Consider the following 21,191-nt stretch of genomic DNA (forward strand, 5'->3'; position numbering starts at 1 on the left):
ATCGAGGGACCTAGGCGCGGCAGCATCGCACGAATCTTGTGAAACGGTCCGAGGCGAGGAAATTTTCGTTCCACTCTCAGTCAATATTTGGAGACATCCGCAGTTTGGCCCACAAATACTTCGAAATAAAGGGCAACAAATGCATGGGACGTATAATTGGTTCAAAGCCGCGGAAAATTTCGAAGCCGATTTTTCGAGATATGCGAGTTCGAGTTAACGAGGTATTACTGTGTTTGCATCTACGGCACTGAAATCTACCAATTGAGACGGATCTGTATCTACACTTTAGCGTCTCTTTGACGGCACCGCTGCGTCACTGATCAATATCCGCGTTTTTTTTGAGATTCTTTTCAATTAAAAACCATTTCATTACCCGTGCAGCGTGTGGAAATTGTTTCCGTCACAATGTCGTGTCGTTCACAATGTCGTGTCGTTCACAATAACTTGTTACAACTATAAATTCTTCGCTAGAGGCCTCACGGAGCGCACCGTTGAAGAACGTCGCAGTGTACCTATTTGCGGGACAGTTAACTAACGGGCGAATTCGCCCGTAGTGGCGGCGTCAGGGGATGGTGCCTTGCCTGCTTGCCCGGTGGCGCAGGCGAAAGTGATCCAGGCGATGCACAGGGCCCAGGCGTTCTTGTGCAGTGCCGCATACATGGCCGCCATGCCCCTCGAGGGCAGCCGCATGTTGTTCCAAGGCCACGAGGCGAACAGCACCAGCGGCATGCAGGACAGCGACAGGGCCCACAGCGCCCACCGCCACCACTGCTCAGCCCGTGAGACAGAAAGGAATGAAGAAGCCGTGGTTGATTTCACGTATGCGCCATTCTAGAAACATCATTCTCCTGCCACAGAGCTCAGGGGGACCATGAAGACAAAATACAACTTCCTTCACTTTGATGCACGGTAACTAACTAGGCTTCATTCCAGCCATTGAAGACGTTTTTAAAGACGATAGTCTTTCTTGGGCTACTTACACGCAGAAATTTTGGTCTGTCTATGTCTGTCTGTCTGTCTGCCTGTGACTCGATTCAGCCACCCGGCCAAAGTGAAACTGAACCTGCGCAATAGTCTTATATACCTACAGACAAATGTAAACGCCCAAGTCCTGTGTTAATGTTCATACTTGTCAACATTGTTGAACAATAACAGGACATTATGCGAATATAAGGCAGATAATCAATACATAGGTGATATTCGCAGTGTTCCTTTATTAAAAATTTATGGATGCTTGGTTTTTGCAATAGCAAATGAAATACTACATCAACTGCAGAAAACCGACGCCTGCTGTTGCCCGCGCTCCTGGCGGCATTTAAGAAATCAAACGACAACAGCAACGAAAGGTTCCACTAGATAGGTACCACGTTCCTTTTGAAACGCTCGCGGGGTAGGGAAACGTGGTTCTATAAACGTTGTAGTAGGGAGCCTCGATTCACGCGTTTCTCCGCCGTACGGCAGCGCTGGCATTGAGGCACCCGACTTGGAGCAGTGGAACGCGGTATATTTAAGTCGACTTGAGCAAAGCTCTACCGTGTTATCTTGGGAGGAGCGAGACGGGAGCGGAACAGCATGAAAGTTGAGCGGGAAAGAGAAGGGAGGCATTTACTTGGCAGACGCGCCAGTCACCCATCGTCTTTCACCGGCATTTGCAACGAAAGGAGCAAATACTCGGCCATTTTTTAGCCGAAAAAAATGTATGAAAAGTGGAAAAGCTGTCGACTTTGTTGCTACAGTGACGTAGTGTGGGCCAGCACTGGAAACATAGTTACCAGTGTGCTAACTGCATGTCAGCATTCAAGTGCTGCGAGCAAGCGGAACTATGAGGCCTCGCTACAATCGCTCAGTCGTGTTTCTGCGGTTGCTTAGGTCTACGGCTGCCAACCGCTCGCACAAACAAGGTTCTGTGACGTCAGAGAGGAATCGTCGGAAAGCGGGTGGGGAGTCACCCCTTGCCCAGGAGGACAAGGTGGATGACTGCAAGGAGATTCTTCGGCTTCTTTTTTTCTGCCCTGCGGTCCCACGTTGCAACTATGCCTGCCAGCGCAAGCAGGAGTGTGCTTGAAGCGATACTAAGTAGCTCAGAGCATCCTTCGATGCAGCGAAATGCCTTCTGAGAACAAAACGCGCTCTTCAAAACAGCCCCTGATTTTACGGTGGAACTGTGCCGGCCTATATAGCCGTCCATCGAAGATAAAATTGTTTTTGAAGAAATCCCCTATACCGATATTGGCTTTGTCAGAAGCAGGATTACCCATGAAAAGGTCGCTATCCGGCTACGTGGGTAATGAACGTTTGCATTGCAACTTTTCCAGATGGTAATACTGCTTGATACGTTCGGTGCGGAATCCCCCACGCATCTTTGTCTGTGAGCCACCTGTGCACTGAAACCATCGAAGTTGTGGCTGTGAGGATCCAGCTGGACACCCGGGAACTAAGCGTCGCATCGGTGTACGTGACCCCCCGACCACACATGCATAGGAGGTATTTCTTGGAAAAGTTGTGTGCCCATTGTCCACCGAAGATCATTTATGGGGACTTCAATGCGCACCGCCCGCTGTGGGTAACAAGAAAACAGAAATTCGTGGGAAGCACCTCGTTGAAGCTGTCAACGGACTGGCATTATAACGGGACCCACGACCCATTTCCGAATCCGAAGATATTTCGACACTTCCCTGCTTCTCGTCCGCTCTGTGTCGCCGCTTAACCTCATAACCTCATAACTTCGTAACCTCATCCTTTGCACATTGCATTTCCTTAGTATTGAAGATGGGCGCCGTTATTCCTGCGACCCCGCCTTCCTCAAAACCTTTCAACACCTTCCTTAACGCCTTTGGTCGCCCACCCCCAATTTCGTCATAAACTGGCTTCTCCGCACAGCTGTTTCGCCTGGTGGTAAAGCTTGCCATGCGTTGAAACATGATTTGAATTAAGGAAGGAAGGAAGGATGTAGAAGAAAGCCAGGAAAGTTAACCTGGCTAGAGCCTAGTTTGCTATCCTGCACGTTGAAAAGGGTATATAGGCAAAAAAGAAAAAGGAAAGAATGAAGAAAAATTGGAGCAGACAGGTATGCCGCGCGCTGAAGCATTAAACGTTCAAGTTCAGTGATTACCACTGAAGGCTTTCAGTCTATAGTCAAGAGTTCAAATTCGTCTCCCGTAGAAAGCGTAAGATTTCCTTAATCCCCTTCTGAGCGGAAGACAGAGAAGGGCAGTGACACAGAATCTTCTCCTCCGAAAATGGCCGCCAAGAGTCTAGGTTCCTCAATGCTGACGACAGCTTCTTTCTTTCGGGCGAGTAGCGTGGGCACTCGCATAAAACGTGGCGCATCGTCTCCGGCGTGCCTCTTAAGTATGAGTAAGCATTTGTGAATGCCGCCCCCAGCCAGAGACGGCAAAGAAGGCTTAGTGGAAGGGGACGTTGCAGGTGCGGGTCAAGGGCACCAATACATGCACATGCGAACTGTTCTGTTGACCATCGAGAGATGGTTTTCTCCCGGCCAAGTATGCGGAGGGCCCTAGCTGCGTCCGTCTTAGACAATGGAATGAGTACATTCGCCGCTGTATGATGCGCCAACCGGGCGGCAGCGTCCGCACTTTCGTTGCAGAGTGACTGGGAAGCCACTGCCGGGTGACATCATGGCCCGCCTGGGCAGCACGGTCGTACACCATTCTTATTTGTCTCAGTAGGTGGTCTTGAGGTCCCCGGCACAGGGCTGACTGGAGTGACTGAAGTGCAGGCTTCGAATGACAGAAGACAGCCCATCTCCGGCATGAACTTTGCTCGATGGTGCGAAGAGCGCTTCGGATGGCCGTAAGTTCTGTAGCCGTGGAGGTTGTAGGATTGGCTAGCTTGAATGTGCTGGACAGTGACATTCGTGGTATAATAACGGCACCGGCAGAACCCGACGATGTTATTGAGCCATCGGTGTATATATCATGGGTTCGGTCACTGTATGTCTCGTGCAGGTACGTCAAAGTTAGCTGCTGCAGGGCCGGTATTGGAATATCACGTTTTCTCTTTACTCCTGGAATCTCTAGGCACACTTGGGGCTGCATCACACACCACAGCGGAAGGAGCGGTCGTATCGCCGGCGTATAGTTTGATGGCATGGTGATGTTGTGGGCAGCTACTACCCTTGCGAACGACGCCCGGGGACGGTCCGCTGGTATACCCGCGAGGTGATGATCAGGCAGGCGGGTGAGGTGTCGGATATGTGTCATAAGTATTTACACTACCACAAAGGTTGCAAAGGGTGATTGCGAGTCAATGCAATGGTCGCTGCTGTGGATGTACACCGTGGTAGGCCAAGAGAGGTTCGCAGAGCTCGAGCTTGTATACCCTGAATTGACCGAGTAGTTGTGCGGCAGGCTCAAGAAAGGACAGGAGCACGGCACCGCAGACAGCCCAAGAACAGTGCGTTGTAGAGCTCTAACATCGACATCCTTGGTGTTCCCAATGTCTTGCAATCGATGAGTTTGAGTAAATGTACCACTGCAGAGAGCCTCTTCTTTATAACATTTACGTGGGCGCTCCAAGAAAGGCCTCTGTCGACAATTATGCCGAGAAACTTGTGGTTTCTCACATAAGACACCCTTTCGCCATTGATATACAAAGGGTATGCACACAAAGGCTTTCGTCTGAACACAAGCACTGCGCATTCGCTGCTGGATATTTCCAACCCTTGTCCGTGTACATAGGAGGTTGTCAAGCCTGTGGCATTTTGCAGTCGGGCGCACACATGCCGACGAGCCACGCCATCTGTCCAAACACATATATCGTCGGCGTATATCGACCCGTTAACCGTCCTTGGAAGGCAGGAGGTCATGCCAATTAGTGTAAGGTTGAACAGTGTAGGGCTCAGGACACCTCCTTGGGGAACACCACGGTGAGTATAGTGAGCTGATGTCGGTCCATCTGCAGTCATTACAATGACCTCCCCGTGAGGTAGTTCCATATGTACTGGTAGACCTGGCCACCGAGCCCCACAGCTTGTAGTACTTTAAGAATCACATCGTGCTCCACGTTATCACAGGCCCCTTTACCATCGAGGACCAACACAGCACACATGCGCTTCACGCTTTTCCGCTTCTGCACAAAAGTCACCAAACCAATAACGCAGTTAATGGATGAGCGCCCACGATGGAATCCAGCCATGACATCCGAGTAGACATTGTAATGTTCAAGGAACCACTCCAGACGTGCAAGAATGATTCGCTCCATCTGCTTTCCAACGCAACTCGTAAGCGCGATTGGTCGACAATGAAAGTTCCGACCCTTGTTTTAACTTGAGTGTGTCCGCGTAATCTGAAGCGTAAGTGGTGAAATAAAAAGCATTTAGTTAAAAACAGCCTGGTTAGATGTTCATGCAAATGTGAAGCTTCCGTGCTGCTGAATGGTTTGGCATGCGCGGGAATAGCATGCAGTCACTTTTCTTTTTATACCAAACGTAAACTAACCTTCAGCTTACTACATCCGTTTACGGCGGTCTCTCCGCTGTAAACGGATGTAGCCTTCAGTGCCTGTAACGGATGTAACGAATTTGCCTTCAGTGCCTTTCAAAGGGCACTGAAGGCAAAACCGAAGTTGGCCTACGTAGATGGATTGGCATCCGCAGAAATAGAATATACCAGCATCTGGGGCAGTACCTTGAAAATAACCCCGTAAATAATAAAAAATGAAGCTAGATGACAACGGCGACTGAGCGGAACGAGAACCACGCACAAAAGCTCTCAAAGAAACACATAATTTTTTTTTGCGCGTTAACATTCTTAAGTCATCAACAATTACAAATGTACAGGTATAATTCAAGCCGCTCCGACAATTGCAAGCTGCCAAGCCGCGGCGCCGGTGGTGGTTGCGATGGTTATTGCAGGATAGGCGTAGTCGCATGTCTGTTACCTCCTTGTTTATATCACGGCGGCAAGTAGTGCGTCGGCCTTCCATGGTTCCACTCTTCTGTGGACAGTAATTTGCGTCTGATAGAGCAAGTTTTGTGCTCCCTCACGTACCGCTGTCTCCCCGAACGACGTTTTGCACCCAGGCCGGTGGCCGAAGCTGCGTGTGTGTGTGTGTGTGTTGTAGTCGCGTTCGCTTCGAGATGAAATTCGACGGCGTGCTACTGCGGGTGGCACTGTGCTTACTATGTTGGGTTTATCACTAGCGACGATTGAACCTCGCACCGGGTATGTAGAGTGTGCGCGACTTTTTTTTTAAACCTTCTCGGCTTCGCCGGAGTGAAGTGACTCGTTCACCCCTGTAAATCGAAAGAAGCGAGTGCTGTCCTTACGACGAACAGGCCGCAATCGATCGCCTGTTAATTTGGCGCTTCGGCCTCAAAGCGCACGCCATGACGATGTGTTTGTGCGAAACCATTTCTTGGTTGTCTTTAAGTTGAATAAAATGTCTTCCTAAAACCGGATGGTTTAATTCAGGCCGTTGTGTGCTGCTGTGCTTCCACTACGGTGCGTACTTGGGCAACCGAACAAAGCTGCATTTTGTCTTCATGCCCCATTAAACCAGTGGCAACCCTCGCTTAAAAGACAGGCGTACAGAACTAGCTATATTAATACTTGCCGTTCGGTGAGTTGACTCATGATACCATTGCTTCGTGAGCGCTAGTCCCGTCTGCTCCTTGTATGTCCTGTGTCATTTTTTTAGCTCCATACTAACGGAACCATCTATTTAGCCAAAAGCTCACTCAACAACAGCTCTGAAAGATTTTCAACAGAACGAACAATTGAGAGTGCCAAATAAAAAGGGGGCGCATCGCCTCGTCTTTTAACAGCGAAGCTGTTCTTAATCGAGGCTTTCATGGGACGAGGCGTGGTAACGCGGGCGCAGCGATGCCGAGAGGGCATAGCCTAGCGAGGGTGAGAGCATGCGCCAAGCACACATGCAGGAAGTTATAATAATGCTTGATCGAGGCGTTTATATAGGCAAAGCATTTATAAACTATTAGGTCTGGTGGCAATGCTTATACTTATCAGCATTGTTGAGCAAAAGGAAAAGACTAGGCATATTTGAGGCAAGACATCAATGCATGATGTTTGCATTTCTCTTTTAATTAAAGATACACGACTGCTTAATTTTTGCGCTAGTAAATAAAAAATATGCATTGAAAAAGTGTTTTCACCTTTAAATAGAAAAAGCGCGCGCGGCGCCCCGTCGTGGCAGTGTACCAAGTTCAAAAATGACAAAAGGTTCCAGTACATGGTGCCAGCAGTGAAACACGGTAAAATTGAATTGGCGCAAGCGGGAATCGATATAATGGATTTTAGAAGTTCTATCAAGCTTAGCCTTTCGATTAGGAAACGCTTGGCAGCTTCGTTGTTAACATCAGCGTTCGCGACGTTAAGTCAGTGAAGCTGGGATAATTTTTTCGCTAACGTCACACCGAAATTCTTTAGTCGTGTTAAACAGATTGCGCTGATAGCAAGCGCATGGAGGCGTCAACGAGAAGAGCCTACCCCAGCTCAGCTGCTACCCTTGTTCGTCCTTTCTCTTGTCATTTCTCTGGTTTTTGAGCTATGGTTTTAAACACCGGCTATCAACATGCCCAACAATATCCTTTATTTGCCTGTTCAGAGCAGTCCCTGGGCAGTCCGGGACTGCTCTCGCAATAGATATTTTGTGGACAAAGCTAATACGTAGCTGCTCTGCGGACATACTGAGAAGTTCCAAATTACAAATCAAAGAGGCTTCAAATTGCTCTCGTCACCACTTCGTTGCGATGGCCCACAGCGCGGATAGAGACAAATCATCTTCCATCAAGAGCTAAATTGCACGAGTGAGAAAATAATCTCTTCTTTGTAAAATACTGTCTAGATTGTAAGGAATAACTCACACTCTAGTACAGTTTGTTTCTTCTACATCGGGCTCTTTTAACCCTCTGTGTTTTCATGATCCCTCCTTTTGCATCACTCTCCTGGTTTCAGCGACTTGCCGTCCCCGCCGGTACTCGTACTCCATCAAGAACTCGTATCCCAGAAGAGGTACGCCAACTTGTTGGTCCCCTTGCCCCCCTCACGAGGACACGCCCTCCTGTACTCGTACTCCATCAAGAACTCGTATCCCAGAAGAGGTACGCCAACTTGTTGGTCCCCTTGCCCCCCTCACGAGGACACGCCCTCCTGTACTCGTACTCCATCAAGAACTCGTATCCCAGAAGAGGTACGCCAACTTGTTGGTCCCCTTGCCCCCCTCACGAGGACACGCCCTGCGTCTACTTCGTATACTCCGCTCCGAAGCGTGGCACCAGCAGCGATTTTTCAAGGACTGCCTGAAGCTCGCCTGCTTCAGAGACGCCCCTCCAGGATTTGGCGAGCAACAGTTTTTCCGGGAACTTCGGACAACGTACCAACGTTTATAAACGTTGCAACGTACAGCGTTGCTGAGTTCATGTGGCGGAAGATGATGGCGTTTCTTCCCAAAAAAGCTCCGCAGCCGTGCGCCGGCCAGGTGGTCCATGTAAGTGACGGCACACTCCTTCCTTAGAAAGTTGAGAACACGCTCCGCCTCGGACCCAAGTTTAGACCTCACCCTGAACTGGACAAAGTGGAAATGTTTTCTCTCGTGAGGAGCTGCACTTCAAGGGTAAAATAGGAGGATGTGACTCGGTGCGTGAGCGAGGGCGTTGATGCGCTCCCAGCCAAACCCAAACACTCTGCCTTGGTCCGGACCAATAGGGTAGTCTCCGCCCTGACGGACGCTGACTTAAAGCTTCTTTGTTCTGATAAGGAAGGTGGGTTTGCTGTGCTGCCATCCGCCCTGTATACCATGAGAAGGCGAGGAAGGCCGTCCTGAACAACTTCAAGGCCGCACCAGATGTGAAGCCTCAGAAAGTGAAGAAAGGAGCCCTAAGGTTCTGAGAGGAGCTTGCGTTGACGAAGCTTGCAAGCTCGGTGAAGAAAAGCCCAGAGCTTAGTCTGAAAATATTTTTTTTTTGTCAAGACGCACAAGGCAGGAAGCCCTTTCCGAGCGATCGTCTCTGAACGCAGCACTTGGCAGCATGTCGTTGGGCAGTTTCTGCAAAGGTCGCTTTCTTTACTGAAGGTTGACGACCTGTCCTTGGTGCGGAGACCACAAGATGTGTCTGACTTTCTTGACGCAGAGGGCCCTGGACTCGCCAATGCCTTCTCAATCGACATCAAGGATCTTTATTACTCTCTGCCGCACCCTTCCCTTTGCGAGGGGGTCAATGAAGGCATCGACATGTATGGAGCCATTCGTTTCCAGAATGCCTGCGGGGTTAGTGCAAGCGGTTTCATGGAACTACTGGCGTTCTGCCTGCGATCGACCTTCTTCGACTTAAATGGTGAATGCTTCATCTAGAAGTAGGGAGTGTGCATCGGCTCTTGCCTTTCTCCCCAGCTTAGCGATCTACTGTTGGCCAGCCTCGGCCGACGTCTGAAGGAAGCGTTGGAGAACGGCCCCATGGTGAGGACCTTCCGGTACGTGGACGACTTCTTGGTGATCTACCGGGAGAGGAATGACGGCGTAACAGAGTTGGAAAATTTTTTCAGAGCCTTCGCCTCTGTACTTCGCGAATTCGTCCTAACCAGGGAGCTGCCAGTTGATGGGCAGCTGAGGTTCCTCGACCTGAGGCTGTGGATCAGCGAGGAACATGTGTGTTCGGGATACGCGCCGAGAGCACAGATGGCACTGCTGCCACACTCCTCAGCCCACTCCAAGCTCGTGAAACGCGGAGTGGCCACAGCCGTTTTGAAGAACGCCCTATTCAGATCGTGCCATCACCAAATAGAGGCGATGTTCCTGGACCAGGTAAACGCCTGCAAACGTCTGGATACCCCGAGGACCTCATCCGCAACCTGTCAAAGAGATTGCTGACGGAAGAATGGGTAGGAAAATGTCCCAAGGCGCGCAAGAAATACAGGACCACGACGGTCATACCATACGTTCACGGCGTCTCGCACAAACTAAAAAGGATTGTGGAACATTCAGGGGTGCGAGTTGTGTTTTCTGCTCCCAAGAAGTTGGGCGGCCTTTGCAAGATGTGAACTCGAAAGAACCAAGGCGCAACGTTTGCAACAAGGGACACTTGAGTGTGCGACCAGAGCAGTGTACGAGATCCCCCTCTCCTGCGGCGGCTCGTATATAGGACAAACGAGACGATGTGTGAATGATCGTCTCCGTGAGCACGCTAATGCCATCAAATCCGCCACCGGTAGTAATCTTGCCACACATATTGCTTCATGCGCGAACGAGCCCTCATGCGAGCCCTTGTTTGAGCAATGTCATGTCCTTAAGCGCTAGGTGGCCAGAGAACACGCGAGATATTTGAAGCTTTTTCGATGCGCGAGCGAGCGGGCGCATGCGTCAGCAAAGCGTCAGTCGACTTGTTGCCCAAAGAGATAGCATTTCTACAATCTTAACTGTATCCTGTTTTAGTGTTCTTTCTGGATTTTCTTATATTGCCTGCGCGCAATAAAATTTATTCAGTTGTTAGTCAGCGCCCGTGTTTGTCTCTTTCTCGTCTTCCGTTCCGTTTCTTTCCGCCGTTTTTTGCTATTAATAACTGACAGTCATTCCTGACAAAACCAATACATAAGAGAACGACATGCAAAAAAGGGAGGGAGGGGGGCACAACGGGACCTTTGTCTGCTCTGACGAGAAGCAGTCACTCCACGTCGACTCCCGTCTTCCTGCATCGGCCGCTGAATGTCAAGTGTTCCGAAGAGGGCAATGACATGGCAGGATGCGCATACTTGTGTTGGTCTCTCTCTCTCTCTCTCTCTCTCTCTCTCTCTCTCTCTCTCTCTCTCTCTCTCTCTCTCTCTCTCTCTGTCTCTCTCTCTCTCTCTCGCGCGCGCGCTCTGTCTTCCCCTGTCGCCCTCTACTTTCTCATTTCTGGTTCTTCACTTCTTTTTTTTTTTTTTCCTAGCGGTCTTCCATGCGCAGCCGACATGTGCCCTACCTGTTGGTATCAAGTTCTTGGCATTTCAGCAATTCAGAGCATTTCAGCAATTCAGAGGACATACACTTTCCAATGTGGACAAAACAAATAATGAAAATAGCCGCCAATGCCAATATGACATAGCAAACGACCGTGAACAAAAAACAACTACAAATCACAAACTCCCATCCCTTCGGTTCTTATACAAGCACCTTATATTGTTGGTCACCTTGCTAGGGACCCTGCGTCTCGAACCTTCATTTGTAGGGCTCTCAGAGGGCGCCGGATGCACAAGACGTTCAAAATGTCCCGTTCCTTAGCGTGTATCAAAATTTGAGCAAACGAGCCCATCTATCGTCCTCTCATTCTCCTGTATATATGTATACAGTAGGCTCGCGATGATTCAAACTGATAATTCGTACTTTCAGTTAATTCTAACGAAATTCATATTTTTGGTTGGCCCGCTATTATTTCAATGCATTTAAAGGCCGCTTAATTCAAACTCCGTCATTCGGTTAATTCGTACTTTTTGCGTGTCCATACCGTAAAATATCTACTGCTTTCTCGTACCTATTTGAAAATTTGCCTGCCTACATATTTATCACCGTCGAAAAATAAAAAATAGCGCCTCAAGCCTTCAAGAAAAAGGGGTTTGCTAGTAAACAAACGTTCGAAATGAAGAACACGCAAGGTAGACCGTGATGCTTCTCAACTTTCTTGCCTTATTTACCCTTTCAACGATCCGAATTAGAAACCAAAACAACGAACAGGCCTCAAAACACGTCTAAAAGTTTCTGTCAGCAAGAGAATACTGTAAGAATGAACTAGCTGCCCTAACTGGCATTGAGAGCGTTCTGTTGAAGGCACATATTGCAAAGAAGTTGACCATTCATGATTTCGTCAAAAGTTGAGGTCAGCAGTAAAGGGTCATTACACTTGTGGACCTTACGCCGCTTCTGTCTGTTTATTTTGTGCAGTTAGGGTTTAAACGCGCTTAAAATTTAAAAAATGTGATTATAATCAATGCCTAATCATAATGCGTGCTGTCACCTTGCCCAGATTCGTATCTGTGAGAACGTCTGATGATTCAAGCAAAATCCTGGGGTCCCTTCGCGTTTGAATCGTCGCGAGTTATCTGTATATATATATATATATATATATATATATATATATATATATATATATATATATATATATATATATATATATATATATATATATATATATATATATATATATATATATATATTCTGACTGATGAAGAAACGCCGCGAAGTATGAAAATTACCACGTGATGGCGCTTCCGCCCGCCTCATAAAGCAGTGCCCTCGAACAGGCTGCCTCTGAGTTAGCCACAACGAAATGAAGAAAAGAAAGAAGAAATAGCGACCGAGTTCGTGCCTTATCTGCTACACGCGCTTCGAACTGGTGAGCGCTGCAGCGGACACGTCGGCTACAGTCGCTGCTTGTTCGGAGTTGGGTTTGGCCAAGTATCGGGTGTCTGATTTATTGGGTTTACGTTTACGTACATCTGTGTGAACGCATAGGCTTTTGCCATGTCTATTTTTTCTCCCGGCCAGGGGTCTTCTCCCTGGTCGGCTAGTCTCTCGGCGCAGGACTTACCCCTGGACGCCTTCCTGAGGAATGGTGTGACGGCCGTTCCTGTGGCTATGGTCCCTACGAATGGCGGAGCGATCCGGCTTAAAAATTTCAAAACTATTCAGAGGGACCTGCAAGGGGCGAGTGAGCACTTCATGAACGTGAAGGAGGTGAGACCATACGGGAAGGGCGGAATCGTCTGCAAATCTTCGGATAAGGCCTGCTTAATCGATCTTCTGAAGTGCTCGACCTTCGCATCATTCCCGGTGAGTCCTTTTGTCCCCTCTCACCTTGCCTGCACAAAAGGAATAGTCCGAGGTGTAGACACTGAGATTTCGCCCAGCGAGCTCCTTGAGCAGTTTCGGGATGCCGGGGTAATCTCGGTGTACCGTTGCTCCCGTGTAGTGGAGAGTACCACTATTCCAACAGAATCGGTGATCGCAACCTTCGCAGGGACATCGTGCACATCGGAAATCAAAGTCTGGCCTCTCATCTACAGGGTAGAACCGTTGTCCCCCAGACCTCGTCAATGCCGGAACTGCTGGCGCTTCGGACACAGCGCAGGGTCATGCAAGTCAGCATCCCGCTGCTGCAATTGCGGGGGCGAGCATTTGGCTAGCCAATGTACCGCAGACGACTTCTCCTGATGCCTTTGTGGAGCGTCTCACACCGCTGATTATTCCAACTGCCCGGCCCGCTCTTCTGAAATCAGTATCCTTGAAGTTCTTGAAAAGCGCCGTTGCTCTCGCAAGGAGGCGGTAGCGATAGTTAAAGAGAGAACACATGGATATGCAGGTGCGGCTGCCCGCCAGGCACCATTCAACGAGGCGTCCCTTGCAAAAGCGATAGCGCTTGCTCTCAAAGAAGTGCTACCGGAGGTTTCACGGAATATGGTTGCGTCTGTAACGGAGCAGGTGTCCAATCTTTTGGCAGCGCAAACACATCAAATTGCGCAGGCACTCTTTCTGCCCGAGGCTCCCTTCCGGCAGCAGGGTTGCTTGCAATCCTCATCCCCGCCTCTCAGGGATCAAGAGCCCCAGGATTCATCGGTGCGAGCTGTCGATCTGGCAAGGAATCCTTCCTCAGCGAGCGCTCTCCAGAATGTGACTTCGAAGGAGACAGTAGGCCAAAACTCTACTCCGATGGCAACTGTCCAGGTGTCGGCACCTTCTATTTCTGTGACTTCCCAAGGTAAGCCTTCCTCTTCAGATCTCTGCCCATTCAATGAGACCGAAATAGAACTTGACATTTCCACTGAGTCGCCAAGGCGTCCTGACGTTAAGCGAGCTACTCCATCCAGTTCGCAACAACCAACTTCTTCCCCAGAGTCGCGATCCAAGAAACCTAAAAAGGGCCAAGGGAACATTAAACTGAAATAACGCATCTTGGAGGCAGCCATGGCTGCCATTTACTCTCCATAATGTCGATCCGAGTACTCCAGTGGAACTGCCGTTCGATAGCTGCGGCACGGACAGATCTTAAATGTCTTATAAATAATCACTGCCCAGATATTATTCTCCTTCAAGAATCATGGCTGTCTAGAGGCAAACCATTTACTTTACCAAATTTTCGCGTGTTTCACTTAGATAGGAACACGCGAGGAGGGGGTCTACTTATTCTAATAGCTACAAAGATTTGCCACAAAGCCAAGCTGTTTTTCCAGTTTTTGTCACCGGTTAGTGAACTCATCGTGGTAGATATAAGTCTGCCAGGTTGCCTTTCCTTCTCTGTTCTGAATGTCTATTTCCCCAACGGAGTGTCCACCACAGAACCGCTGGATCTCGCCCTTTCCTCCTGTAATCAAAACGTCATAGTTGCCAGAGATTTTAATTCACACCATGTGAGCTGGGGCTTCAAGACCGACACTTCTGGTTGGCGTTTATTAGAATGGACAGAGGAAAATAATTTAGTATGTCTTAACTCGGGTAGTGCGACTTTTTTTCGGAATCAAACGCGCTCAGTCTTAGACTTAACATTCGTAAAGGGTGGGTTGGTTTCTAGTTGGTGTACAGTAGATGGTCCTACAAGTAGCGACCACGTTCCGATAATTTTTGATATTGCGGTCTCCCCAAGCACACCTAACCGTGTGGTGCGAACCTTGGTCAACTACGAACTCATGAAAAAGAAGTTGAGTTCGTCCCTTGCATCTCTGCCCAGTGATTCTATGGAGCTTAGGGCCCTAAACGTCACAGCATTAATGAAAAGTACACTAAAAATTCAGAGTTTGTTGTTTCGTCAACCAAGAGAGACAGTATAAGCCCGTGGTGGAATAATGATTGCACGAGAGATTATCGGCGCAGGAAAGCAGCGTGGAAAAAATTTATCCATAATCAGAGCCCCAATAATTGGACCAATTTCAAGTATTATTCCGCAATCTTTCGCCGAACCATCTCAACGGCTAAGCAAGACTATTATTCGCAACGGTTCTCCGCGCTTTCCAAAACGAAAAACCGGCGTATGCTTTTTGCTTTTTTGCGTAACCGCAAGAGCACTGACGACAGAAGCAACGGTGTATCCATTGTGGAAACGCCGGAAGAAAGCTCAGAGTCGCTCGAAAAAGTCGCCCGGGCCTTGCAAACAAGGTTTACGGCTACTCTCCGACCCATGATATCTGAAAATACCCCAGTTTTTTACTTTACCCCTGTCACGATGGAGGAAATGGCGGATATAGTTATGCGCCTCCCGCCAGCTTCCCCGGGACCCGATGGCATCTCGACTACAGCGATAAAGCTTCTCTTTGAGGAATCTCCTCACGATCTATTAAACATTATCAACACGTCATTGGAGAAAACATGGGTGCCCGAAGATTGGGAAATTGCAAAAATTGTACCCCTACTAAAAAATCCCAGTCTTGGCCTTCTCCCGGACAACATTCGCCCAATTGCTTTGACCAGTAACTTAGTCAAACTGATCGAAAGAATTTTATACGGCCGTTTACTTCGATTCCTATCTAGGGAAAATTTACTGAGTGTACATCAGATTGGCTTCCGTCCAGGCTGCTCCATTTGGTCCGCCCATGTGGACCTGGAGAGTCGTATCCAGTTTGCCCGTAGAAACAAACTAATCTGCACGCTTGTCACACTGGACATTGCGAAAGCATACGACAGTGTCGAATACAACGTCCTTATAGCTAAACTTAAAGAATGCGGGATACCCAATTACATTATTTCATGGATTCAGCAGTTTCTATCAGGCCGCAAGTTCTTTTGCTCGAAAAATGGTTTTAAGACTTCCACACTACATCAGACAAGGGGCGTTCCACAAGGGTCAGTGCTTTCTCCGGTTCTGTTTAACATACTGATGAGATCCATTCCTACCAGCAATGAAGTCTGCGGTTACGTTTATGCGGATGATATAGCCTTTTTCGCAGCAGCACGGGACATACATGAGCTTTATCAGGCGTCACAAAATTATTTGGATTCTCTCGAAAGGTGGCTGTCAAATCTGAATTTGTCGATGAACGTTGCCAAGTGCGCGGTCCTGGTATTCCCCGTATCAGTGCCTGTTACCCTCTGCCTTAGATACCGGGAGGATTTTATTCCGCAAGTGACAACTCTAAAATACTTGGGTATTATTTATGAGAGTAAGCTTGATTGGCGACATCATATAAAGCACATTACGACGAAGGGGGAACGGGCACTTGGCCTGTTGCGAAGAATTAGCAACCGGAATTTTGGGATGAGAAGAGACACCTTAATATTCATTTACCGCGGGTACGTGCGCCCTATCTTAGAATTTGGCTGTGCTCTGTTTTCAGGATCTCCAATGTACAAACTCAATCCGCTTATACTGCTAGAGCGACGTGCCCTGAGATTGTGTCTCGGCCTACCGAAATACACAGCTAATAACATCCTGTACTTAGAGTCCCGGCTGCCTGCACTAGAGTCTCGGTTTAAGCTTTTAACTGCTCTGACGATGCCTAGGATTTTCGAATCGCCTTTCAGCAGAGATTTGTCGCTGATGGTGGCTCGACCGGCTTTATTTTTTAACTCGTGTTGGCCCCACCAATACCGCCCTCAATGTGTGTATGTCCAGACATTACTTTCACCTCTTAATATTAACATTCCGTCCGTTATGCAGATGTCCTGGGAAGCTCTCCCTGTTCCCCTAACCTTTAATAACATTTTTCCTAACAATGCGAAAAGGCTGCCTACACGTCTACTAACCGGTTTGTTGAACGACTATCTGTCTAGCTTGGATACATACGTGGTTGTAGCCACTGATGCGTCTCAACTTGAGGAGAGAGCGGGTGTGGGAATTTTCAGTTCACAACTCAACTGGTCGCTTTCGATTCGCCTACCGGACTTCACCCCAATATTCTATGCTGAGTTTATGGCAATAGTCATAGCATTAAAAAACTTACCTCCCCAGATATTAAATGTCGTAATTGTGTCTGATTCATTAGCTGTTTGCTCCGCTTTGATATCCCCCAAAAATTCTGCTCTTCTTCGCACATTTGGTTTTTTAGTTCCTTCCCACTTAAGAGAAATCCGCTTGATATGGGTGCCTGGGCATAAGGGTTTATATCTGAATGAAGAAGCAGACTCTTTAGCGAGGTCAGCACTAGACGGCCCTCCGATCGACGTCTGTCCATTTCCCTCCATACGTGTCCGGAGCACGGATCCGACGGCATCAACATCTGGCGAGGAGGCAGGAGGATGCCATCACCTCCCTTGATGATTACGCCCATTTGGCATATGCGTGGGACTCCCGATGTTGCGAATCTCGCCAATGCGAGGTTACTTTAACTAGCTTACGTTGTAGAGTTCCGCAGCTCAACTTCTACATGCACCGCGCTGGGCTCACCTCCTCTCGTCATTGTGCTCTTTGTGATGAACCCGAAACCCTAGAGCCTTTTTTCTTACATTGCCGCGGCTTCTCTTCAATGAGAAGAAAATACCTCGTGGAGACAATTCCCCACCTTGAACTTACCCTTTCAATGCCGGTCTTACTGTCGTTCGGTGCCATTTCGCTTGGGTTTCCCCACAGGAATTTGGTTACGGCCGTCCACACCTACGTCTCAGAGACTAGGCGCCTACCCTGTTAGCCGTTCTTCTTGTACACAGACGAAATAAGAGCCTATTGCAAAATCCCGCATAGCCTTTTCTTGCAAATTCCTGCATAGTGCACTCTTTCATTCTACAAATTCCTGTATAATAATGTGCAATTATTCTGATCAACATTTTTTTTTTCTCCAAAATTTAGTCTCCTAAATCGGGCACATTAGCCCCAATATATCTCCCGATCCTGGCCAATCCCCCAAGTGGGTATGCGCCACAAACAAAAAGGAACAACAACAACAACAACAACAACTTGCTGTTGTTGCTCCTTCCATGCATCCCATTATCAAGGTGATGCTGTGTCTTTTCGGGCGTGTGACAGGCACAGCAGTTCCTTTCAATCAGCTTATTTGAAGGCACGAAAATAACACCGAGCGCATAATGAGTTTTAAAACTTTGAATGGGGTAAAATTTGGGGGTTTGAAAACGAAAGGATATCGTGGCAACCTTCCCATAAAAAAAAATATTAAAAAAACGAAAATATGTCATGTTGAGCCCGTGTACTCTTGTAAGCATCGAAATAAGGTGGTTCCCCGGAAATAATACAATATTTCAGAATAATATTTTTACGTACTTACAAAGGCACCTCAAGTATAAAGCATAAAAAGTAATTTACAGATATTAAGTTAGGATTTCGTTCGCGCAGAAATGTTAAAGGACAATTGAAGAAAAGTATCCGCAATTTGGTCGCGAATATTTACTCTAGCCGACAAAATGATTCATTATCGATTTTTTCTTTGTTTGTTTGTTTTTTACCAACGCGCGGTGATCATGCACTTGCCTTGCTGAGATGCCACTTGTCACTGCTCATGGTACACAGGCTGCAAAAGATTCCGATGGCGAAGGGCCCGAAGTGGACGAAAGGCCTCGCGTACACATTCTCGCCCGTCTCCGTTGTTTTGCTGTAAGGCGGAGAAAATTTAATCTTTGCAGCATATAGACCTGAACGACCAAACCACTCAAATTTACCGAAACGCGAACGCGCTGCGGCCGAGATTCGCAACACCGTTTCAATGAATTGTAGGGGACGTTGCCCTGCCCGGTAGGTTAGTGTTCCTCTATATCGCTCCTGTATAGGTCCCTGCGGAAGCTTCTAGCGGAACTCTGCGGTTGGCATACTCTTCGTTAGGCTATGTTCAGACTACCGACACAAAAGCCATATCGTGATCTATGCACGTAAGAAAATGGCATATCACGCAGTGCGGTTGGCTGAGATGTGAAATTAAGTCATTCTTTAAATTTATTACGACAGTTGCGGCAAACAGTCTGAACCTGGCCTTACGGTGCACTAGCTAAAACTCTCCTGCAGCTCCTGACTTTTATACACAGTTTAAAGTCCACCCTCAACCCCCCCCCCCCCCCCCCCAATGCACCTGAATGGCCAATAAGTCGGCTACTGACGAGGCCCAGCATCACTGGTGTAAGCAGGGGAGGAGGAGCGAGGGGGCCGCCTCCCCCCCCCCCCCCCCCCCCCCCCCTTCTTGAAATTTTGAAACGTGAGGAGGGATTTTCAAGGCTGGATCAACCACCAGCCATTTTTAAAATTCTTGAGTTTAATTGTTTTTTTTTTTGTTCTCAGTGATTAATTTAGTTTGTTATTAATATTATTTGGTATTTTTGTTATTATTTTCTCAATTTTTAACTCCCCCGCAATTCCCAAGCAAACTCCTGCGTACGCCACTGCCCAGCGTGCTTATGGTCCGCCTTGCATGAATCTACGATCGTAATACATACAAACAACCAAGATCTATAAAATGATGCGCAACAAGGAGTTGATATCAGGGGCGCTGAATTCTACTAAGCGGTGGCCGGTACTTCGTATGAACGTGATATTTAAGGGATGAATGCCGTTTTTCCTCTGTTCAAGAGTCCTCTGAGTGCGCGGGAGGCTGAAAGAAAGAGAGGGCGACGCACCCGCATGGCGAGCGAAACGACGGCTCGAAGCACACCGTCGCGCAGCTTCGAACCGCGGCTTTCTCCCGTACGAGAAGTTCCGCAGTGTTTTCTTCCAGTTCGCGCACGCGTTTGACCTCTCGATTCCAAATTCATTCATTCATTCATTCATTCATTCATTCATTCATTCATTCATTCATTCATTCATTCACTCACGTTGTACCTGATTTTATTGATTGTAGGGTTTAACGCGCCGACGCAACGCAGGCGATGAGGCGCGCCGTATATATAGTGGAGGGCTCCGGATTAATTTTGACCACCTGGGGATCTTTAAAGTGACCCTGCAATGCTTTCGATAAACGCCTTCACTCTTTCCTTCGCGTCTGGACGCATTATGAAAGCTACAGTTATCGACATCACGGAGCGGCACTGCGGGATTTGCTTGTAGCAGCAGATACGCCTTCCGTTTCTGCTTTGTTTTTGTGGCTTTATTTTTAAAGATGCTATCGAAAAGCTTTCATTGATGCAACTGAAGAAAGACCGGCCAACAGCCGATACATGGCCTCAGTGACGTAATTCGAGCCGTCGAAGAACGTCAAGACCTGGAAAGAGCGAAAAATCTTGTGAGCGAGTTTAGAAGTTATCTGATGGGCATAGAGCAATAATTTTTGACTGAGGTACTTCGCAACCCCGTAATCCAAGTACTGGGTGTGTTGGGTCAGTACCTACTGCAAGCATTTAAGATTTCAAAAAAAGTTGAAGAAAGTGTTGCAGGGTCCCTCTAGCGTGCGTCGAAATCTCGTACACACGGGCGCTTTTGCTTTCCGTCTCTATCAGAAAAGCGGCCACCGCGGCCGGGAATCGAACCCGCGACCTCGTGCTCAGCAGCGCAACGCCTTAGCCACTGAGCCACCGCGGTGGGTACTCGTTGTACCTCGGTTTGTCAACTGCTGCTGGAAAAAATTCGCAATGGGTTTCTAAATAGTTGCAATGGTTTGGAGCTGATTCAGTGCTGCATCTTATTGTCAACCATTTCTCTTTCTTTAAGTGATCCATTTGGAACACTCGGAAAGCAGCAGGATAAATTTTTTATATCGCATTTAACATCACTGCTATCCTCGTGAGGGTTAGCTCGGAAGGAAACTGACTGGCTACGCAATTTTGTAACGCTTTCCGCCTCACAGGTGTGTGTACGTCAGGGCTTTGCCTAGCCCACTTTTCCCCTATTCGCAGCGGAGCTACATCTACCTTTTGAGGCTTGCAGTAGTGGAGTGGAGGAATTAAATAGACCACCTCACCTTCTTCCACCTGCGCAGAAACTCTGTGAGAAAATGGTCGTTCTTGTTTGTTTGTTTGTTTTTCGCCTACGTGGAAAAAAATACATCCACCGCGACCGAGAAAAAAATCCGCGACATCGTGCCGAGCAGTGCAGCGCCTTCTCCAGGGCCACCCATGGCAGGTGCGTTTTGAAATATACGCTGCGAGGAAGGAGTGGTGGCTGTAGCTCGTACTTACTCTGTGTCGGGATTGAAGAAGAGCATTGTGGGCTGGTAATTGTACAAAAATGTCTGCGCCAACACAATTCCCGATGTAATGATGCTGAGCAGTACAAGGAGGACTGCGCCAACCTTCATGTGCCTGGGAATCACAAAGCCCAACGTTAGCTTCACTTCTTTTTGTTGGAGACCTGTGTCAACATTTTGAGCTGCGAAGCAGGGTCAATG

General features: G+C 48.1%; 1 protein-coding gene across 1 annotated transcript in view; it reads right to left on the minus strand.

Annotated features, from left to right (window-relative positions):
* LOC144168930 (nose resistant to fluoxetine protein 6-like) overlaps positions 1 to 21,191 on the minus strand; it is an 84,600-nt gene that overhangs the window by 27,575 nt on the left and 35,834 nt on the right. Inside the window, exons 10-12 of the mRNA XM_077697926.1 lie at positions 20,983 to 21,105; positions 18,356 to 18,476; positions 582 to 768 (exon numbers count right to left, since the gene is read on the minus strand). Coding sequence (XP_077554052.1) covers positions 582 to 768; positions 18,356 to 18,476; positions 20,983 to 21,105 — 431 coding nt within the window. The remainder of the gene's footprint in view (positions 1 to 581; positions 769 to 18,355; positions 18,477 to 20,982; positions 21,106 to 21,191) is intronic.

This window comes from Haemaphysalis longicornis, unplaced genomic scaffold, assembly GCF_048455015.1.
Source record: "Haemaphysalis longicornis isolate Haplotype H1 unplaced genomic scaffold, Haemaphysalis longicornis Haplotype H1 scaffold_1, whole genome shotgun sequence".
Lineage (NCBI taxonomy): Eukaryota > Metazoa > Arthropoda > Arachnida > Ixodida > Ixodidae > Haemaphysalis > Haemaphysalis longicornis.